The 18,981-nt window shown below is 32.1% G+C and overlaps 1 protein-coding gene across 1 annotated transcript; it reads left to right on the top strand.

Moving 5' to 3' along the window:
- The first annotated feature begins 391 nt into the window (after positions 1-391).
- LOC139517547 (ecto-NOX disulfide-thiol exchanger 2-like) lies at positions 392-18,328 on the top strand. Its single transcript, XM_071308748.1, has 12 exons — positions 392-523; positions 3,356-3,475; positions 4,141-4,517; positions 5,888-6,275; positions 6,948-7,181; positions 8,964-9,176; positions 10,403-10,509; positions 11,596-11,746; positions 12,286-12,452; positions 14,237-14,431; positions 15,054-15,162; positions 17,656-18,328. Exons 2-12 carry the CDS (start codon positions 3,367-3,369, stop codon positions 17,880-17,882), a joined length of 2,277 nt encoding a protein of 758 aa, XP_071164849.1. The 5' UTR covers positions 392-523; positions 3,356-3,366; the 3' UTR covers positions 17,883-18,328.
- Positions 18,329-18,981: the final 653 nt, after the last annotated feature.

Below are 18,981 nucleotides of genomic sequence, written 5' to 3'. Positions count from 1 at the left end.
ATCACCCATCAATAAAGTATAATCGTTTGAAGTGAGGGCTTTATTATTCAGTAGTTCATTATTATTTATGCTTTACAATTTGTTCTTACTTTAATAGTTTATGGTTTAACGATTTCGGTTTAACGTTGTTCTTGAAAAAGTTGGGACGAACTGGCCAAAAAACTTGGGACGAAATTGGAGTTAGATATCATGATAATGGGAGTTTTAAACTACCTTGACTGGCAAATACACCCCTCGCATCGTCGGTTGGAGTTGGAACGAATCACCCAGATTCCTTATAGACAGTCCGAATTGACTTATTAACAGACGGTCCTAATTGACTTATTTGACGGTCCGAGTTGCGTTTTTTTGTAGACGGTCCGAGTTGTCTCGCACCCATTCATTCAAACACAGAATCGAATCAGATTTCTGCGTTATTTACTGCCTCATTTTGGTAAACACGCTCGGGCGAAAAAAGAGTCTGAATTTCAGTACAATAGCGTCTGAAATTTCAGTGCAATACAGTAACAGAAATTAACAATAGGTATACATGCCGTCAATAAACACCGTTAATGTTAATCGTCACACGATCACATACTAATGACCCCTGTTTAAAAAAAACCCACGCACTGCTAATCCACTGGTCAGGAGGACAAATACCACAAAATTTAATACCTTTGAGTCTTCGAATTACTAATTAAGGCTATGGCTTCTACTGACCCCTCATCTAATTTCAGTGCTATTTTTTATTGCTTAATTATATAGTCGGAGATAATTAAGGGGGTCTCATTGAGGGGTTCTGATCCCGGTTCCAGCTTGGTTCCAGCTTGGTATCGGGATCGTTCGCCCTGATTACATGTTCGCCCTAGGTTCGTTCGCACTGAGTTTGTTCGCCCTGATAGTCTGTTCGCCCTATATTCATTTATGATATGTATATGTTACATCAATGAACGAAATATAATTATATATATTAAAATTTATGGACATCTATTAAAAGTTAAATACAGAATATTTGCCAAATTTATATTAATTAAATAAAATTCTTGGCTGCATTGTTACACTTTATTTTTATAATTACTTTTAATTACTGTTGATTGAAATTTGATTGCTGATTACATTCTTTTGTAGGTGTCATTTGAAACCTTTGATACATGTATCACTGAATGTTATATAAATTGTCTTTGATGGATTAATAATACATACAAATAATTTAGTCTTCAGTTGTTTTACATTTAAAAATACAATGTAGTGCTGAAATTCACAGAAACTTATATTTCCTAGTAACGTAATTACATACAGATACAAACTTAGTCCTAAATTACCCTGAAGTCACAATATCTTGTAGTCCTGAAATGTACTGAAACTGATAACCTAGTATAGCAGCTAGCTTTAGACAAGTTAACATGAAACATCGTAAATATTCGGCGAAATTGTAGACTGACTTCAACACATTCAATTATATACACACATCGCAACACTATACTAAAAAATATAATCAGGGCGAACAGACTTGGAGCAAACAGGTATTAGGGCGAACAGAAACTAGGGCTAACCAGAATCAGGGCGGACGGACCCGGATTCTTCCCGCTTACACTATGTACAGTGTTCTCCCCAGGCCGTTTTAGCGTCGCGGTACCGCGACGCTATATTTTCTTACCGCAACGACATAATAATTTCCGCAACGCTATAATTATTTTGAGGATGTTATTTAATTTTCTCGTTTCTATATGGCAAAGCCATGTCCTAAACTTTGAACTTTCATCTAATTACCGCTTATGATCCTAAAAAATATATCACTTTTAATCCATTCAAGTCGACAATAGACAATTAAGAGTGATCAAATAGGTGTTAATTGCCCTTTGGGGGATAACTGTTTTGATAGGAATACCCCAAGCTGTCACTTGTGACATGATTAATACCACGTGGTCTGCAAAATATTACAGTAGTATTACTTTCTTTCTCTTCCTATCAATTTTTGTAAATCGAAAGTGATCATAATTGGCTTTAGTTTATGTTCCATCCATTAAAAATGCCATATTCATTCCAAATCTCTTGTCAAACATTGTTTATTTTCGTATTTTTTATTGCTTTCGGCGGCCATTTAATATTTTAGTGTAAACTACTGGTCGGAACCGAACCAGATATGACAAAAATCCATATTTTACGATAATAACTACATTTGCACAAATGGCACAGTAGACAGAAAACAATGATACCTAAAGAGAAAACTGAGCATTAACAGACATTTTGTTAGATAACTTTGTTTTATATATATATCATTTTAATAAAAAGAAACAACTGGGACTGATTCATTGAATACCATGAACCAATATATTTCATAGACATGATAAAGATTTTTTTTGAACTGGGTATGTAGGGTAACTGGAACCACACATATATTTTTATTTGGCTGAAGAGGAAAAAACAATTCTGGAACTATAGATGAATATAGAAAACATTAACTGAGAATACTGTTATCATGGTTATAGTTTAATTGTATTCTCAGTCATGAATTCAACAATATTGACAAAAAGAATAGGATTGAAAAGAATATTTTATTTACCAAATAAACACTGTATGTACGTAAGCAATTCTCCTATTTTTGGAATTTACCGTGTCCCACTAGACTTCATTTCCTGTTTTTTACGGCTCAATCATTAAGTCATAAGAAACCTCAAATTAAAAAAAATAATGCATATGTTTTGTACAACTCAATGGATAGTTTTCAATATAAACCTTATGCACATATACTTTTTTCTGAAGAAAATTCTTTAATTTGTTCATATTTTAGAGAAGTTTACTTTATTTTAATTGCTTCCTTCCAGGAACCAATTCCCTGACATATTTTCCATATGCAAAGTGACCTCCATGTGACCCATCTTGTAAAAATCTGGTTATCGCAATAGGCATGGATGTCCTTAAAATAAATTATTATCTGATTTGCTTTTTTATTGATTGTTGACAAACAGGTGACAATCGTTGAACTTCGGCTTCAAAACACAAACTTTAATTACCTGCCATATTTTCACAACAACACTGACCGATTGAAAAAAAAATTGACGAAAAAAATGTTAAATTCGTGCACAGAAGACTAAGTTTATGATGTTTGTAAGCATTGGTTCAAGAATTTGAATAACATTATTTTTCACAAGTCAATCGTTTATTATGACTTTAATGGTTTTTACCAAAAAAATTATTCTTAATAAATAATTTACCAACTACACAGGAAAATGGCAATGTGTGTTATTGATTATTGAAAATAGGATATAGAAAACTGAATAACTGCAAATTCTGATGGATGACTGCTAGGAATTGTTTATTTAATTTATCCTGTGTTATAAATTTTTGTATTGAATTAATTGTTTTTCAATTATAGGAACTTAAACAATGATAGGGCCACAGAAACCTGGAAGAAATAGAGGATTTGACCCAAACAGTAATAACGCTCCTCTCCAGTTTGATGGAAGCAAAGGAAAACCTCCTATGCCATTAGAAGGTAAAGAATGTACAATTCTTACTATTGTATATGTAAAGGGAAATATTACTAATTAAAACAAAATTAGACTGTAAGAAAAGTTAATTAATGTGCTATTTAAATCTATATTGAGAGACACACTTTAATATTTGCTGTATATTACACTACTACATACTTATGGGTTGTTTTCTATGGTGGCTAATGTGATAATAAGGGCCTCAAATCCAGCATAGTTTCCACTTTGTCAACAATTTTCACAAAAAATCTGAAAGAATAGGTAGGAGACCAATAAATTTTGTATACTATATAGTTTGGTGAAATTTGGCTTTTTAATTAGTGTGAACCTTTCTTTTTGTATTAGAATTAATTACAGTCAAAATTTATATATAGGTATATTACATGCACAATTATGCTGATCCAAATTATCTATGTGTAAACATTGTTAACCATATTTTTCATGAATTCACTGTTGTGGAAGTTCATTTTCTTTTCAAACAACTTTGTTTATGAAAATGTCATTATTTCATGGAATTAAACGATCATGATTTCCTTGTTATGGTAGAAACAAATTTATAAATCTATCATTCAATATTAAATTAAATACTGCACTAATTTTGCTTCAATGTTGTTTCTAAGGAAGTTGACACTGACAATCTATTCAATCCTTTGTTTTTTGTGATTTTCAGGAAACAGTGGTGGCATGCCAAATCAAGGTGGAATGAATATGATGGACAGAAACCAGGGACAAATGGGAGGCATGAATATGATGGGTGGGAATCAAGGGCCACAAGGTGGAATGAATATGATGGGTGGCAACCAGGGACCACCAGGTGGAATGAACATGATGGGTGGCAACCAGGGACCACCAGGTGGAATGAACATGATGGGTGGCAACCAGGGGCCACCAGGTGGCATGAACATGATGGGTGGCAATCAGGGACCACAAGGTGGCATGAATATGATGGGTGGAATGGGCTTTGGTGGTCAAATGGGATATGGTGGTGGTGGGATGATGCAAGGACAAATGATGGGTGATGCTAATATGCAGATGATGTATAATCAGGTATTTAAAGTCTTAATTCAAATCATATCTATACTATTAAACAAGAAGACCTCATTTTGTGTGTGGCTTCTCTTCCATCATCATGCCTCTGTGTCCTTTAGGTACCATTCATAGTCGAATTTGTCATCCATTCTTATGATTATTCAGTTTGCTTTATTTTGGGAGAAAAACGAAGAAAAAGGCATCCGAATATTATTTCAATCATCAGACCGACTTTTAAGTCATACCCAATACCCCTGATTTACACAGAGGGGGTAAAGGGTTATTTTTGTGCAACATGTTTTGCCACTTTTTATTTCACATGTAGCGGTGAAAAGGGTTCTTCACCGTGTTTTGTGAAATCGATAAAAAGATCAACATGCAAAAAATTTTAATTGTTCGTTCAACTTGAAATGACATAAAATTTGGCGTTCTTCCGTGCAGATACCCTCTTATACTCCCTCTTTAAACATAATTTTCATAATTACTCTGGGACTGAGGACAAAATATATAGAGATTTTCTATATAATATAGCAGTGATCACTGTGGAGAAGAAACTTGGAATTGATAGTTAATAGCAAATATACTTTATTCATATTATAAATATGTATGTTCATAGTATTTAGAAAAGCGAAAATCACGGAATTTAACAGAAAGCAAAAAAATAACAGACTTGGCCAAAAGGGAGAGGGCTTAAAATAATTGTCCTGTCTCCATTAGACCAAGTGCCTATGACTCAGTTTGATACCTTTTCTGAAATTCTCCAGACATAAAATCTTTTCAAAAATTCATCCTACAACACAAGTTTACATACTTTCAACCAAGCCTTACATGCGATTTCGTGGGTGTGTTCTAGTTAAATTTAGAAATGAGAAACAGGTGTGTTTCCTATTACATGCCCCCCCCCCCCCCCCCCAAAAAAAAAAAAACGGATGAATAGGTTAGGAATTTTTTTTTATCAATCTCTATGATTTTGAGTATGAACCTGCCATGAATAATTATATATCAGGTTTATGGTTGCATTTCATCTCCCGCACTGCAAGCACACTAGTTGTACAACCGGCCAATTTTTTTGTTTTGATTAACTGACACAAAAATGTTGTTACAAAAGAGTAAATTAGACCCAGACATTTTGAACATGCTAAGGAAGAGCTTTTTTCAGATCACATTGATCAATTTTGATTTAGATTTTTTATTTGGAAAACAAATATAGGGTCAGAGCTTATAAATTAAGATCTGATGTGCAACTAAAACACAAAAATATATATTTTTTTGGCCCAATGAGAAATTGAAAGGAAGATTGTATTGCAAAATTTCCTATTAAAAAACCTACATGCATGTGATGTTAATAAGTGTTGCTGCTCACTTAAAATTCTTGTTTTGTTTTACAGTACAGTGGATATGGACCAATGGGACAAAATGGACCTGGAACAGATGGATCCCAAGGAATGGGTCCAGGGTCCTTCACTGCAAACTCCACCATTCCTGGACTAGACCTTGCAATGCTTGCACAATTCATGCCAAAAGAAATCTTGAGATTAAAGAGCAGTGTCTGTTATCCTCCACCAATGAATGCCCCACCTCCCTCAGTACGGGAAAGACCTCCAGGATGCAGGACTATATTTGTCGGTGGCATTCCAGAAAATAGTACAGAAGATATGTTGGCTGAAGTATTTGAAAACTTTGGTATTATTTGTAGCATCAGAAAAGGAAAGAAAAACTTTGCTCACATCAGATTTGAGCACGATGAGAGTGCAGATAGAGCTTTGTTTATGTCAGGTATATATTAATCAAAGATTTCACACTTGTTAAGTGTTGTTAAAAAATTAAAATGATAATCAAAATGGATGTCAAAATAAATCAAATGATATAAGATTGAGAATGGAAATGGGAAATGCGTCAAAGAGACAACAACACAAAGCGCAGACAACAGCCGAAGGCCACCAATGGGTTTTTAATGCAGTGAGAAACTCCCACACACTGAGGCGTGCTTCAGCTGGCCCCTAAACAAAAATGTACACTAGTTCAGTGATAATGGACATCATACTAAACTAAATAGTTATATGGACTTATAACAACAACATTAAAAAAGGGTTTTAGTGGTATAGATACAGGAAACTTACATGCAACTGGAGTGCATCAAAATATGCTATTGGTTTGGAAAAACATTTACCCAAAAAAATGAAATTACACAATATTTTGACCTTTGGCACAAATAATTATAGATTTTCAATTATGCAAGACTTATCAGAGAAATAGGACAATTTTTTTTTAATTAGATCTGTCAACTAGGGGTCAATCAATCAGTTTATATTATGTATTTATTCAAAATTGCAGATCTAGCACAATTTTCAATTACCTTCATAATGGATTTTATTCAGTATGCAAATATGTATAGAAACTGTTTATTAGATTTATAATTATTTATGATGTCTTTTTCAATGTTATTAGGTTACAGAATGAAAATTGAAGACAAAGATGATAAAGATAACACAGGACGGCTCCATGTAGACTACGCCAATGCTAGAGATGATCAGTATGAATTTGAATGTAAAGAGAGAGCTATGGCCAGACAGATGAGACATATGCAGAGAATGGAGGATGCCAGGCTCCGCCCACCCAGTCCACCACCCATTGTCCACTATAATGATCATGAGGCTATGATGCTTATGGACAAACTTAAATGTAATACATTTGTATTTCATACAAACATCTCAAACATAGACATCTTGGTTCTGATATTAGATTTATTTCATTTCATTCAAATTTATGAATCAGACATTTATAAGTAGTATTTTTTTATAGTGTATTATTTCAATCCAATAATATACTAAAATGAAATAGTTATAGAATTGGTACACTTGACCCCTTATGATAACAATAAAACAGAAAATATCAAATTATTCCAGTCTGTATTACCTTTCAATGGTTTACATGTCACATTTACAGAAAAGTTTTCTTTTGAAGAATTGTAATCTGAAATGTCAGAAGAAAAATATGATTTATTGTTAATAGTCTTATAATTTTCCCTGTTCAATACAATTTTTAATGTCTTTCCTTTCTTAAATGGAAAGACCTTACTGTATTTCGTTTGTTTATTATTCTTTTTCTTCCGCCGTTTTTCAAAGTTAATCGGTGATAAAAGTACGCAAGATATCAAAATGATCTTTGGTATCAAGTATCCGGTTAATAAAAGCTATCTTGTATTAAGGGCACCGTAGTGTACTATTTACCTTATAGGAGTTATCTCCCCAATTACAAAAAACACTGTTATCGCTATAACTCATGAACTATAAAACTTAGCGGCAAATGGTTTTTTTTTTAAATGTTCCTTGCCAAATGATACAAGTTCAAATAATTTTAACCGAAGCGATCCAGTGACTTATTATAGGAGTTATTTCCCCTTGAATATTTTAATTTTCGATATGCATATAAATCTCATGAACCCTAAGTCGTAAAGACTGCAGGTCTTCAGATTTGAGTTCATTGGACCAACACTTAAAAATATAGGTCAAGGTCAAAGGTCAAGGTCATATTTAGATTTTCAAAAGTTTTTCATTTCCCTATAACTATTGAACGGTTATAGATACAGAAAATTTAAGCAGTGAAAAATGATTGGTACTTCCATGGGCAACTTTTTTACATTATGACTATATTGATTTTACCATCATGTAAGTGACATAACTCCCACTGATGGTTTTTAAAAAGCCATTTTTAGGCAAAACTCTTAAACAAAAGGTCCTTGACCCACAGGGTCTTTTGCAATGACCTTGTGGAGCAATGACCTTGATGAAGGTCACAAGGTCAAAGGTCAAGGTCATCAAATTATGTGGTTTTGGCACTATTTAAACAGTTTTATGTGTGTTTGAATCCAAACCAACCAACCAACCAACCAACCAATCAATCAATCAATCAATGTTTCCGTTTAATGTGTGTCATAAGGGATCCAAGGTGGTTTTTTTTTGCTTGTTTTAATTGAGCCTATTAAACGTGTTTAACCAACCAACGTGTTTAACCAGCATATTTAACCAACGTGTTTAACCAGCATATTTAACCAACGTGTTTAACCAACCAACCAACCAACCAACCAATCAATCAATCAATCAATCAATCATTCAATACATGTTTCCGTTTCATGTGTTTAATACGGAATCCAAGGTCTCTTTTTTCGCTTGTTTCAAGAGACCCTATATCAAGTGTTTAACTAATAAACCAACCAACCAACCAACCAACCAACTAATCAATAAATTTATCAATCAACATATATATGATATATTTATTTATGACAGTATAATTAAAAGAAAATGGAAGGAAAGACCTAACAATTATTCAAGAAGAATTGAACTTTAATTTTATTTGTTATTCTGTTTAAAAAAAACTACCGAATGACATCAGGTTTATTTATAAATTTAACAGCAATGAAAAACCTTCGTCCCTTGATTAATCCAACTTTTGTTATATTTGTAGCTGAAGAAAACTTTGTGACAGCTGTCCACATATTGAACACTTGGTTAGAGAGGGGAGATTGTAGTAAGCGTAATGTTTCACAGTTTTACACGTTGATACAGTGTGCTAACGCTCGAATCCGTAACTTACAGTCGGAAAAACAAACAGGAGAAGAAGAGATTGAAAGAGTTAAAATGAGATATAAACAGTTGTTGGAAACTATTCTACAGCAATGTAAGTACTGAACAGGAAGTTATGTAAGGCAAGGGAGATAACTCTTTGACAAGATTATTTTTGAAAAAATTGTCAGTTACACAGGCAATAGGAATGGCGATATATTTGCCTGTAAAAATACATGTAGCAGTATCTTCCATGATAGAAAGTAACCAATTCAGCTAGAACTATATGGATAAAAGTTCAGTTCTAGTGCATTATTTCTGAATGTATTTAGGTAAAAACTGAGAAAGACGTGAGTTTCAAATGAATTTTTAAAGGAAAAAATTAGGTAAAGGGAGAGCCATGGTGAGTATACGAGTTTGAAATAAAAACGTATAAAACATTTAAAAAAAACAGTATTCAACTGTGAAGCATTATCTTTGAAACATGAGCACTATTTCGACGCTGACATTTTCCAATTATACTCGCTGGAAGGTAACACAACTTTAAACAGAAGACATCTTATTTGTTTCTCAAGTATTCACACTGCATTATATTTTACAAGTCCAAACATTATATAAAAAAATCAAAATTATATTTATTAAGTATCTACTTCATATACAGTTGAAAGTTCTATCAGTAATGCCATTCAACTTGGTATATTTATCATTGGAAGACTAAAAATGTCATTCATGCTTTCTATAATTGTAATACTAGTAAAAATCAGTGTGAGTATTTAATAGTATGATGCACAGTATTAAAACATTGGAATAGGAGGATTAAACTTGGACTGATTCAATTCAAATGTTTCTCATTTAGGGACAAATGACAGGTAAAAGTTCTGTAAGTAGTCCTTGGTTCAAAAATTACAAGAAATACCAATTTCATTTGAAATAAATCTTTCCAGTTTAGTCACATTTTGGTTGTAATTTATGCCTGGATGAGGGATATTTTCTATTGAAGAAGTCATTGATTTAGCTAATGAATGGTAATGTTTGCTCTGTTGGACACAAAAGGATTTTGGAACTGAGAATGGAACAAGCAATAAGATATTCACCATTGTTCATGTATCAGAAACTTAAATGAAAAACAGAAATATTCCAAAATCCTTTGCTTGATGGAAAGCAGCTTGATGGTAAACAGCCAGGGCTCAAATAAAAATACTATTCTCTCTTTATGAGGGAATTTTAGAAGGCATTTTCAGTCAAATACTGAATTTTCCTAAGTCAGTCCTGGAGCCAGGAGTAAAATAGAAAATGTTAGCAATTGGTATGATATAACATGGTGTATTTTTCTCACTAAAGACGAACTGATTGAGAGAGTCTTTGCTGCAACTCAAAAGCAGAGGAACTGGGACCATTTTACAAAAGCTCAGCGCAAGAATATAGAACTATGGTACAAACAGATAAAGGTAGGTCTGGTTCAGGTAACAAATAGGCAATTTAATAAGTACAAGTAGGGAATGGAAAAAAAAGATTTGACAATTTTATAAGCATAAGTAGGAAACAGGTTCTATAGCCTCTATATAATTTGTTTGTCGATTTACAAATGTCTATAATCTTATGTATCAAATTATGTCCCTTTTAATGTAAAAACATATATTTTTTTCAATGAATATTTTAGTAGAAGCATATATGGATCAGAAAATTTAAGGGTCAAATTAGGCAAACATTTCATTCAATATGCAATTTTAATGTAGCACTAACAAGAAGTTGCCTAAATTTTTTATGTAATTGGTTTTCTATTGTCTCACCACATTAGTACAAACAAAAGAAATTTATAAAATATATTGTGAAGTGTAAATCCTTTGAAGTTAATTAGAAATGATGATTTGTGGGGTTAAATAGTTCATATCAATATCAAAAGAAATAGTGTTGCATGCTCAACAAGAAAAGGATCAGATAGGCAAGTCAAAGTAAGTATGATTACAATGCTTTCCCTGGAATTATATCTGAAACAAAAATATGTAGTATAGTTTTCTGTCTGCACAAGAATCAGTGTCGATGAAAATAGACTGCATAATAAGCTTTCGAACTGTGTGTAGAATCAAACCTTTTATTTAATTGATACCTTTTTATGCATATTATTAAAAATCAATGTTGGAACTTTTCTTAAAAAGGTAATAATTATTTTGGGGATAGCTGCAGGTAAGTACATAACCTTTTATTGAAGAATATAAAGTAGGGTTAACTTAAATGATGTAAATTGATTGAACTAAGACAATATAAAATGTAAAAAGAAATGAGAACAGATTGCATATTAAATAGTGGAGTGAATATCAACTTATCATAGCTATTTTTATTTTGTATATAAGGAAAGTATCTTTATTCATGGATGGTAACTTCTTTTGACACTTTTAAGGGAAGACACAAGTGTCATTTAGATTTGAAGTTTCATTGACCAGGATAGAAAACTATCCCTAATGTATATTTTTTGGTGATATATTCAAATTTTTATCTATTTCTTTTAAATTCTTCAATAACACCTATGTTTGCAGGAAACCCGACAATCCCAAATGGATGAATTCTTCAGTGATCGTAAGGAAGATGATATGGAGATGTCTGACAATGAAGATGAACCATCCTCTGCAAAGAAAAAGAAGAAAGCTGGTACAACAGTTGATGAAATGGTTGCTAATGCAAATCAAGGTGGGTATGCAGAAAAGTTTTAAACCAAATAACACCATTCAACACACAGAGTTATATTTTGTTTTAATTGTGTACATTTATTACGCACTTTGTAAATGATTAAAAAAAAGCTAATCTAGTTCATTCGATTCCAATTGTCAAGTAAGTTTTCTTGTTTGTTATTTTTAAACACTTCATTTTATAAATCTCCAATAATCTTAGACAATTTAGACCAGACTTTTATGAGGGTTATTTTAGATTACCTGCTTTTGACCTAATAATAATCATTTGAATCAGAAAATGAGTTTCCCCATCCTTTTAGCTGTCCTTGTAGGTATAAGGTAAATATGGATAGTAATTGCACATTGTCAGAGTAGGTACAAATCATGTATCAGTTTCTTTATGTTTAATCTACTTTTTGCTTAATATGAACTTAAGATATTTCATAAATTATAATAAATTTTCCTCCTGTAGAGACAAAGATGATTTAACCATGGAATGATAATAATAGGTAGGTTAACCAATAATAAATACTACAACTGATATATTTCTCTTTACAGAACACATCAACTTTTTGAAAAGTGAGAATGATTCCTTGAAATGTCAGCTTGATGCCTATAAGAATGAGGTTGAGATGATTAAACATGAACAGAAAGCAGTCACAGATACAACTACCAAAGATAATCAGATTAAAATGTTACAACAAGCATTACAAGGAATGCAGCAGGTAACCTTCATTAAATGTTAAATTAGACATATATATTTATGAAGTGTTGAATGTCTGTACTAAAAATAGAATAAAAATGCAGCAATATTATACAGCTAAAAAATAGGTTTGGGAAAATAGTTAGGATGGTTATACTAAGAAGTGAATAGTTAGGATGGTTATACTAAGAAGTGAATAGTTAGGATGGTTATACTAAGAAGTGAATAGTTAGGGCCCCACCAAAGGTGGGTCCCCTATAGTGATCAGTCTGTCCGTCCCTCCGTCCGTCCGTAACACTTTGTGTCCGCTCCATATCTAGAGAACCATTATGATTTCATACTTTATACTTTACATGTTTATTAACCACCACCAGAGGGCGTGTCAAGATATATGTACAACTTCCTAGGTCAAAGGTCAAGGTAAAAAAACTTTGGTTTCAGTTAGCAACCCTGTGTCCTGTGGTGAAGATCGTGTCCGCTCTATATCTTGAGAAACGTTATGATTTCAAAGTTTATACTTGACATGTATATGAACCAACACCAGAGGGTGTGTCATAATTTATGAACGACTGCCTAGGGCAAAGTTCAAGGTCAAAAACTTTGGTTTCAGTTGACAACCTCATGTCCTATGGTAAAGATTGTGTCCGCTCTATATCTTGAGAACCGTTATCATTTCAAAGTTTATACTTGACATGTATATAAACCAACACCAAAGGGTGTGTCATAATTTATGTGCAACTTCCTATGTCAAAGGTCAAGGTCAAAAACTTTGGTTTCAGTTGACAACCCCATGTCCTATGGTAAAGATCGTGTCCGCTCTATATCTTGAGAACCGTTATCATTTCAAAGTTTATACTTGACATGTTTATAAACCAACACCAAGGGTGTGTCATAATTTATTTACAACTTCCTAGGTCAAAGGTCAAGGTCATAAACTTTGATTTCAGTTGACAAACCCATGTCCTATGGTAAAGATACAATTTTTTAATGCACATTATTCACAGCGGGGCCCACAGAGATGGCTCCCATCTCAATGATATCTAGTTAGGATGGTTATACTAAGAAGTGGATTGATATCTTTATTGGTTATGCTTAGTTATTTAAAGCTATCATAGGAGAGTCATATTTCCCAGTCATTCAGTCTTTTTGGATAAAAATGACTGAAATATATATTTTCAGAAATCCATCATACAAAGATCATTCATTTTCTTATTTTGTCGGCTACTTTTATGAATACAATCAGTCAGTTACCATTTCCCTATGTCTTAGGTAATAAAATTGACATTTCAAGAATGAACTGCTACATGCATCGTTTTATTCCGCTTTGTTTTGCTTGAAGATTCATAAGACATGTTACCTTTTCCAGACTTTTCTCGCTGAGATTACGTGTGTTTTTAACACCTTGTAAGTTGTCAGGATAATAAAAACTATCTTTTTTTTATAATTGCAAATTAACAAGCAGATTGTAAATCCCAAATTATACTCCTTGCTCCAAGTATGAATGTTTAAATATATTTCCTTAAGGACCAACTAATCATTTGATGAGCATTTGGTGATTATTTACACCTCCATACACATGTGTACAAATTGGAAATATGTTTCAAGTATTATTCACATCCTTTCTAAGCATATGTTTCATGCCTTCGATATAGAGTTTGAGTCTATTAAGAATTAGTAAGTATACAGTTTTATTGATAAAAGCTAATGCTCCCAAAAAATTTTAAGTTAGTGCTCAGAATTGTGACTGAACATTTTCTTGAAAATTACACTGAAAGTTTAATTAATAAAGGAAATGTTATGTTGTAGCAACTCATTCAAGCTAAACAGGAATCCAAGACAATAGAAAAAGAAAATGAGAAACTGAAACTTGTAGTCATAGCAGCAAAGAAAGAAGTAAAAGAAATGAAAAAAAGTAAGAAGGAAGAAAATGAAGAAGAAAAAACTGATGAATCAAAGGAGGATAAAGACGGGACAGAGACCGATACAGAAAAAGAGGAAAATGTATGTCAAACACTTCTGATTTTGATTATTTTACAATTGATATAGTTTAAACAGTTTTTAATTTGTATCTCACATTAAAATTGACATTAAAAAAATTCTTGTAAACCATTGATTGATGAATTTATAACACTCGACAAATAATTGAAAAGCCATGTAGTACAGACTAAATTTTAAAATAGAAAACTTTCTCAAGTTTCATATAAAAAGTCATGTTTAACCATTTGAATAAAAGTTTTAAGGAAATGCTATTGTAAATTGGATAAGAATTAAATACTATTGAATAATATAACAGCATGTGTACAGGGGAATAAATAACTGTTATGAACAGGACATGTATAATAATAAGATTTATTTATTGTTCAGCTATTAAATCATAACTAGAAAAAACAAAATTAAAATCAATGTGTCTTACTCTTCCCTGTATTTGTATTGAGGTGTAAACTATAGTTATGATTGTCAACAATTCTCTTTTGGGGTTGGGGAGGGGAGGTTGAAAATGCAACGTCTAGACTCATTCTGACTGGAGAGGTTAAATGGTTGAATTTATTTTGATTCTTTACTAAGTATGTTTGAACATCAGATTAATACTAGATGAGTAATACTGTATCTTTATTTTATTCAGGAAAAAGATGAAGCTGAGGCAGGAAAAGTGGAGGAGGTATTGTTAGTATCAGATGGCAGTGTCAGTAGTTCTGGTCTTAATATTACAGAAAAGGAAGCTAAACTTATTGGTATGCTATATTTATGGAATTTTAAAAATCAGATTTCTTAAGAAATGTTCAACACAGTTAATTGAAAAAGTTTCATGTAAAAAATACAAGTCATGCCAGGATTACTTTGTATTTTGACACAGTGGCATTAATAAACGATAAATAGCAAATTAACTTGAAAAAAAGAAGAAAGAAAATGTATTCTTGACAAATCATTTTTAGCTCACCTGGCCTAAAAGGCCATGTGAGCTTTTCTCGTCACTTGGCGTCCGTCGTCGTCGTCGTCGTTAACAATTTTTCAAACATCTTCTCCTCTGAAACTACTGAATGGATTTGAATGAAGCTTAGCATGATTGTTCCTTAGATTATCCTGCATAAAGTGTGTGCTTCGATTTTTGATCCGTCAAAAAACATGGCAGCCGTTACTTAAAATAGAACATAGGGGTCAAATGCAGTTTTTGGCTTATATCTCAAAAACGAAAGCATTTAGAGCAAATCTGACATGGGGTAAAAATGTTCATTAGGTCAAGATCTATCAGCCCTGAAATTTTCAGATGAATCAAACAAACCATTGTTGGGTTGCTGCCACTTAATTGGTAATTTTAAGGAAATTTTGCAGTTTTTGGTCATTATCTTGAATATTATTATAGATAAAGATAAACTGTAAACAGCAAAAATGATCAGCAAAGTCAGATCTACAAATAAGTTAATATGACCAAAATTGTCAATTGACCCTCTAAGGGGTTATTGTCCTTTAATGACAATTTTTCACAATTTGTTCATCACATTTGCTAACTTTAAAAAATCTTCTCCTCTGAAACTACTGAATGGATTTGGATGAAACTTAGCATGATTGTTCCTTAGATTATCCTGCACAAAGTGTGTGCTTCGATTTTTGATCCGTCAAAAAACATGGCCGCTGTTACTTAAAATAGAACATAGGGGTCAAATGCAGTTTTTGGCTTATATCTCAAAAACGAAAGCATTTAGAGCAAATCTGACAAGGGGTAAAAATGTTCATTAGGTCAAGATCTATCAGCCCTGAAATTTTCAGATGAATCAAACAAACCATTGTTGGGTTGCTGCCACTTAATTGGTAATTTTAAGGAAATTTTGCAGTTTTTGGTCATTATCTTGAATATTATTATACATAAAGATAAACTGTAAACAGCAAAAATGATCAGCAAAGTAAGATCTACAAATAAGTTAATATGACCAAAATTGTCAATTGACCCCTTAAGGGGTTATTGTCCTTTAATGACAATTTTTCACAATTTGTTCATCATATTTGCTAACTTTAAAAAATCTTCTTCTCTAAAACTACTTAACCAAATTCAACCAAACTTCAACTGAATGATCAGTAGGGTGTATAAAATAAAGTTTGTGCTTTATTTTTTATTTCGTCAAAAAACATGGCCGTCATGGCTAAAAATAGAACACAGGGTAAAATGCAGTTTTTGGCTTATATCTCAAAAACTCCAGCATTTAGAGCAAATAAGACAAGAAGTTAAAGTATTTATTAGGTCAAGGTCTACCTGTCCTGAAATTTTCAGCCGAATTGGGTAACTGGTTTTTCAGGTATAATGCCCCTGAATTGATGATTTTAAAGAAATTTTGCAGTTTTTGGTTATTATCTTGAATATTATTATAGATACAGATAAACTGTTAATAGCAAAAATGTTAAGCAAAGTAAGATCTACAAATAAGTCAATTTGACCAAAATTGTCAATTGACCCCTTAAGGAGTTATTGTCCTTTAAAGACTTCTTTCACAATTTGTTCATCATGTTGACTTGCTTTAAAAAATCTTCTCCTTTGAAACTGCTGTATCAATTTCAGCCAAACTTAGGCTAAATGAGTTTCAGAGTATCTAGTATAAATTTTATATTTCATTTCCTTGTATGTCAGAAACATAGCTCCTATGGCTAAAATAGAACATAGGAGAAAATGATTTTCTTTTGCTTTTGAAGAAAATAGGACGATTCAAAGAACATTTAAATAAATTGAAAAGCCAAAATAATCATTGATGAGAGATTTAACCAAAAAAATTAAGGTGAGCGATTCAGGCTCTTGAGAGCCTCTTGTTTCGATTAAAGAAGAAATTTCATGTTTGACATCTTAAAAGAATTAATAGATGTGATATGATTTCCAATATTAGACCACTCTTTACCAAAGGACAGGGGATATGCTATAACTTTGAGGATTTGAACAACATTTTATGCCACATCTTTAATGATAAAACAGCAAAAAATTGTAAGAGCTCATTAATGCAGCAAATAAATTCTGGAGGTCTGATGTATTTGATATGGTTACATATTTGGCAGTAGTAAGCATATGAGGGCATTTTATAGCCGACTATACTCTATGGGGTTTTCTCATTGTTGAAGGCTGTACAGTGGCCTATAATTACTTATATCCACTTCTTTTAAAATCTGGTGGATAGTTTCTAATTGGCAATCATACACATTTTCTTAATTCTATATGATATTCTGAAATTATTATATATATTTTTCAGGATTAGTTGCATGTTTTTTACATGTTCATCCAATGGGAGCAAGTGTAGAATATATCTGGTCCTATATAAACCAGTTAGGGATTTCCACCAAGACCAGCCACTTAGAAGATTTATTAGAGAAGTTACCGTTCTTGTTCAGGATGCAGACAACAGGCGTTGGCGCTTTGATTGAAAGGAAGTGGCAATTCTCAGGATATAAAGACTTGAACGTGTTTGGATTTTTGTGAAACACAATGACTTTATAAGCTGTAGTTATTTGTATGTGAATAAACAGTTGTGTAGAATAAAAGTGTGAGGAAAATAGAATGAAAGGGATTGAACAAAGTACATTGTCATGAGAAGTGTGTGGGTCAGTTACAATGTATGAATGAATTTCAAAATGTAATTTTTTTTACTCTAGAATAACAATTTGATGACTGAAGTATGAACTTCCATTTATGACTTATAGGTTTTCATAACTAACCATATTTACTGTCATGTTTGAATGAAAGTGTTTTTGAAATTTGGACATTATTAGCATATAACGGAAGGAAGTTCACACATTAATTTTCTTTGAGAGGTGCTTATATGTTCAATCAATACCTGATTATTCTTTAGTTGGAGAATGATTTTAAATTCAGAATTTAATCTTAAAACAGATTTCAGCAATACACTTTTTATTTGATGTTGTTACTGGGAAGACAGTGCTTGTTTTATGATGTTAGATCTTTATTTTATTTTTGTTTTCCTGTAAATTTTCTTAATTGATTTGTTATCATTTTTTGTCCAACTATCATTTTGTCATTGATCAGTTTATCATTTGAATTGTTATGATTAGAAAACCTGTAATACAACAGATTTTTACATTGTTGTTATATAAATTAGATATTACTGTGGGTATCCAATCACCTTTGTGGTAGTGAATTACCTATTGCCTGACCAGTTAAAAAAATTGCCAATACAATTTGTCCATTTAAATTGTACAATAGGTATTGTGAGAGCTATTATCAACAGGTGGTCATTTAACTACCTGTAGATTTACCTGGTTTGTTTTTAACAGAGCTAATTTAAATGAATGATAGCTAGCTTGCTTTCATTATGTCCAATGTCCTGAATGGACTATTCTATTTAGGTATGGGACATTTTACATTTGATACACTATTTGTTCTTTCTAACAAAGATAATTATTGTAAATTTTTTTTTTTGCTAACAATCACAAATAAATCATTGCTGGTAAATCCCACTTTTATAATGAAGAATAAAGCACTGAAATTTCTATTCACTAAGCCATTTGTTCTTTTTTGATATATTGAAAATAAATTTTTCACAATAATTCCGATTGAAGAA

The sequence above is a fragment of the Mytilus edulis genome, chromosome 3, assembly GCF_963676685.1.
Source record: "Mytilus edulis chromosome 3, xbMytEdul2.2, whole genome shotgun sequence".
NCBI lineage: Eukaryota > Metazoa > Mollusca > Bivalvia > Mytilida > Mytilidae > Mytilus > Mytilus edulis.
Note: the sequence above shows the minus strand (reverse complement) of the source record. Positions and strands in the feature narration are given on the sequence as shown.

What these genes read in the sequence shown, in the direction of transcription:
- LOC139517547 (XM_071308748.1), top strand. Translation starts at nt 3,367, where the DNA reads ATGATAGGGCCACAGAAACCTGGAAGAAATAGAGGATTTGACCCAAAC. An exon ending in GGAAACTATTCTACAGCAAT is followed by an intron (nt 9,177 to 10,402) that starts GTAAGTACTGAA and finishes TTCTCACTAAAG; the next exon opens with ACGAACTGATTGAGAGAGTC. An exon ending in ATACAGAAAAAGAGGAAAAT is followed by an intron (nt 14,432 to 15,053) that starts GTATGTCAAACA and finishes TATTTTATTCAG; the next exon opens with GAAAAAGATGAAGCTGAGGC.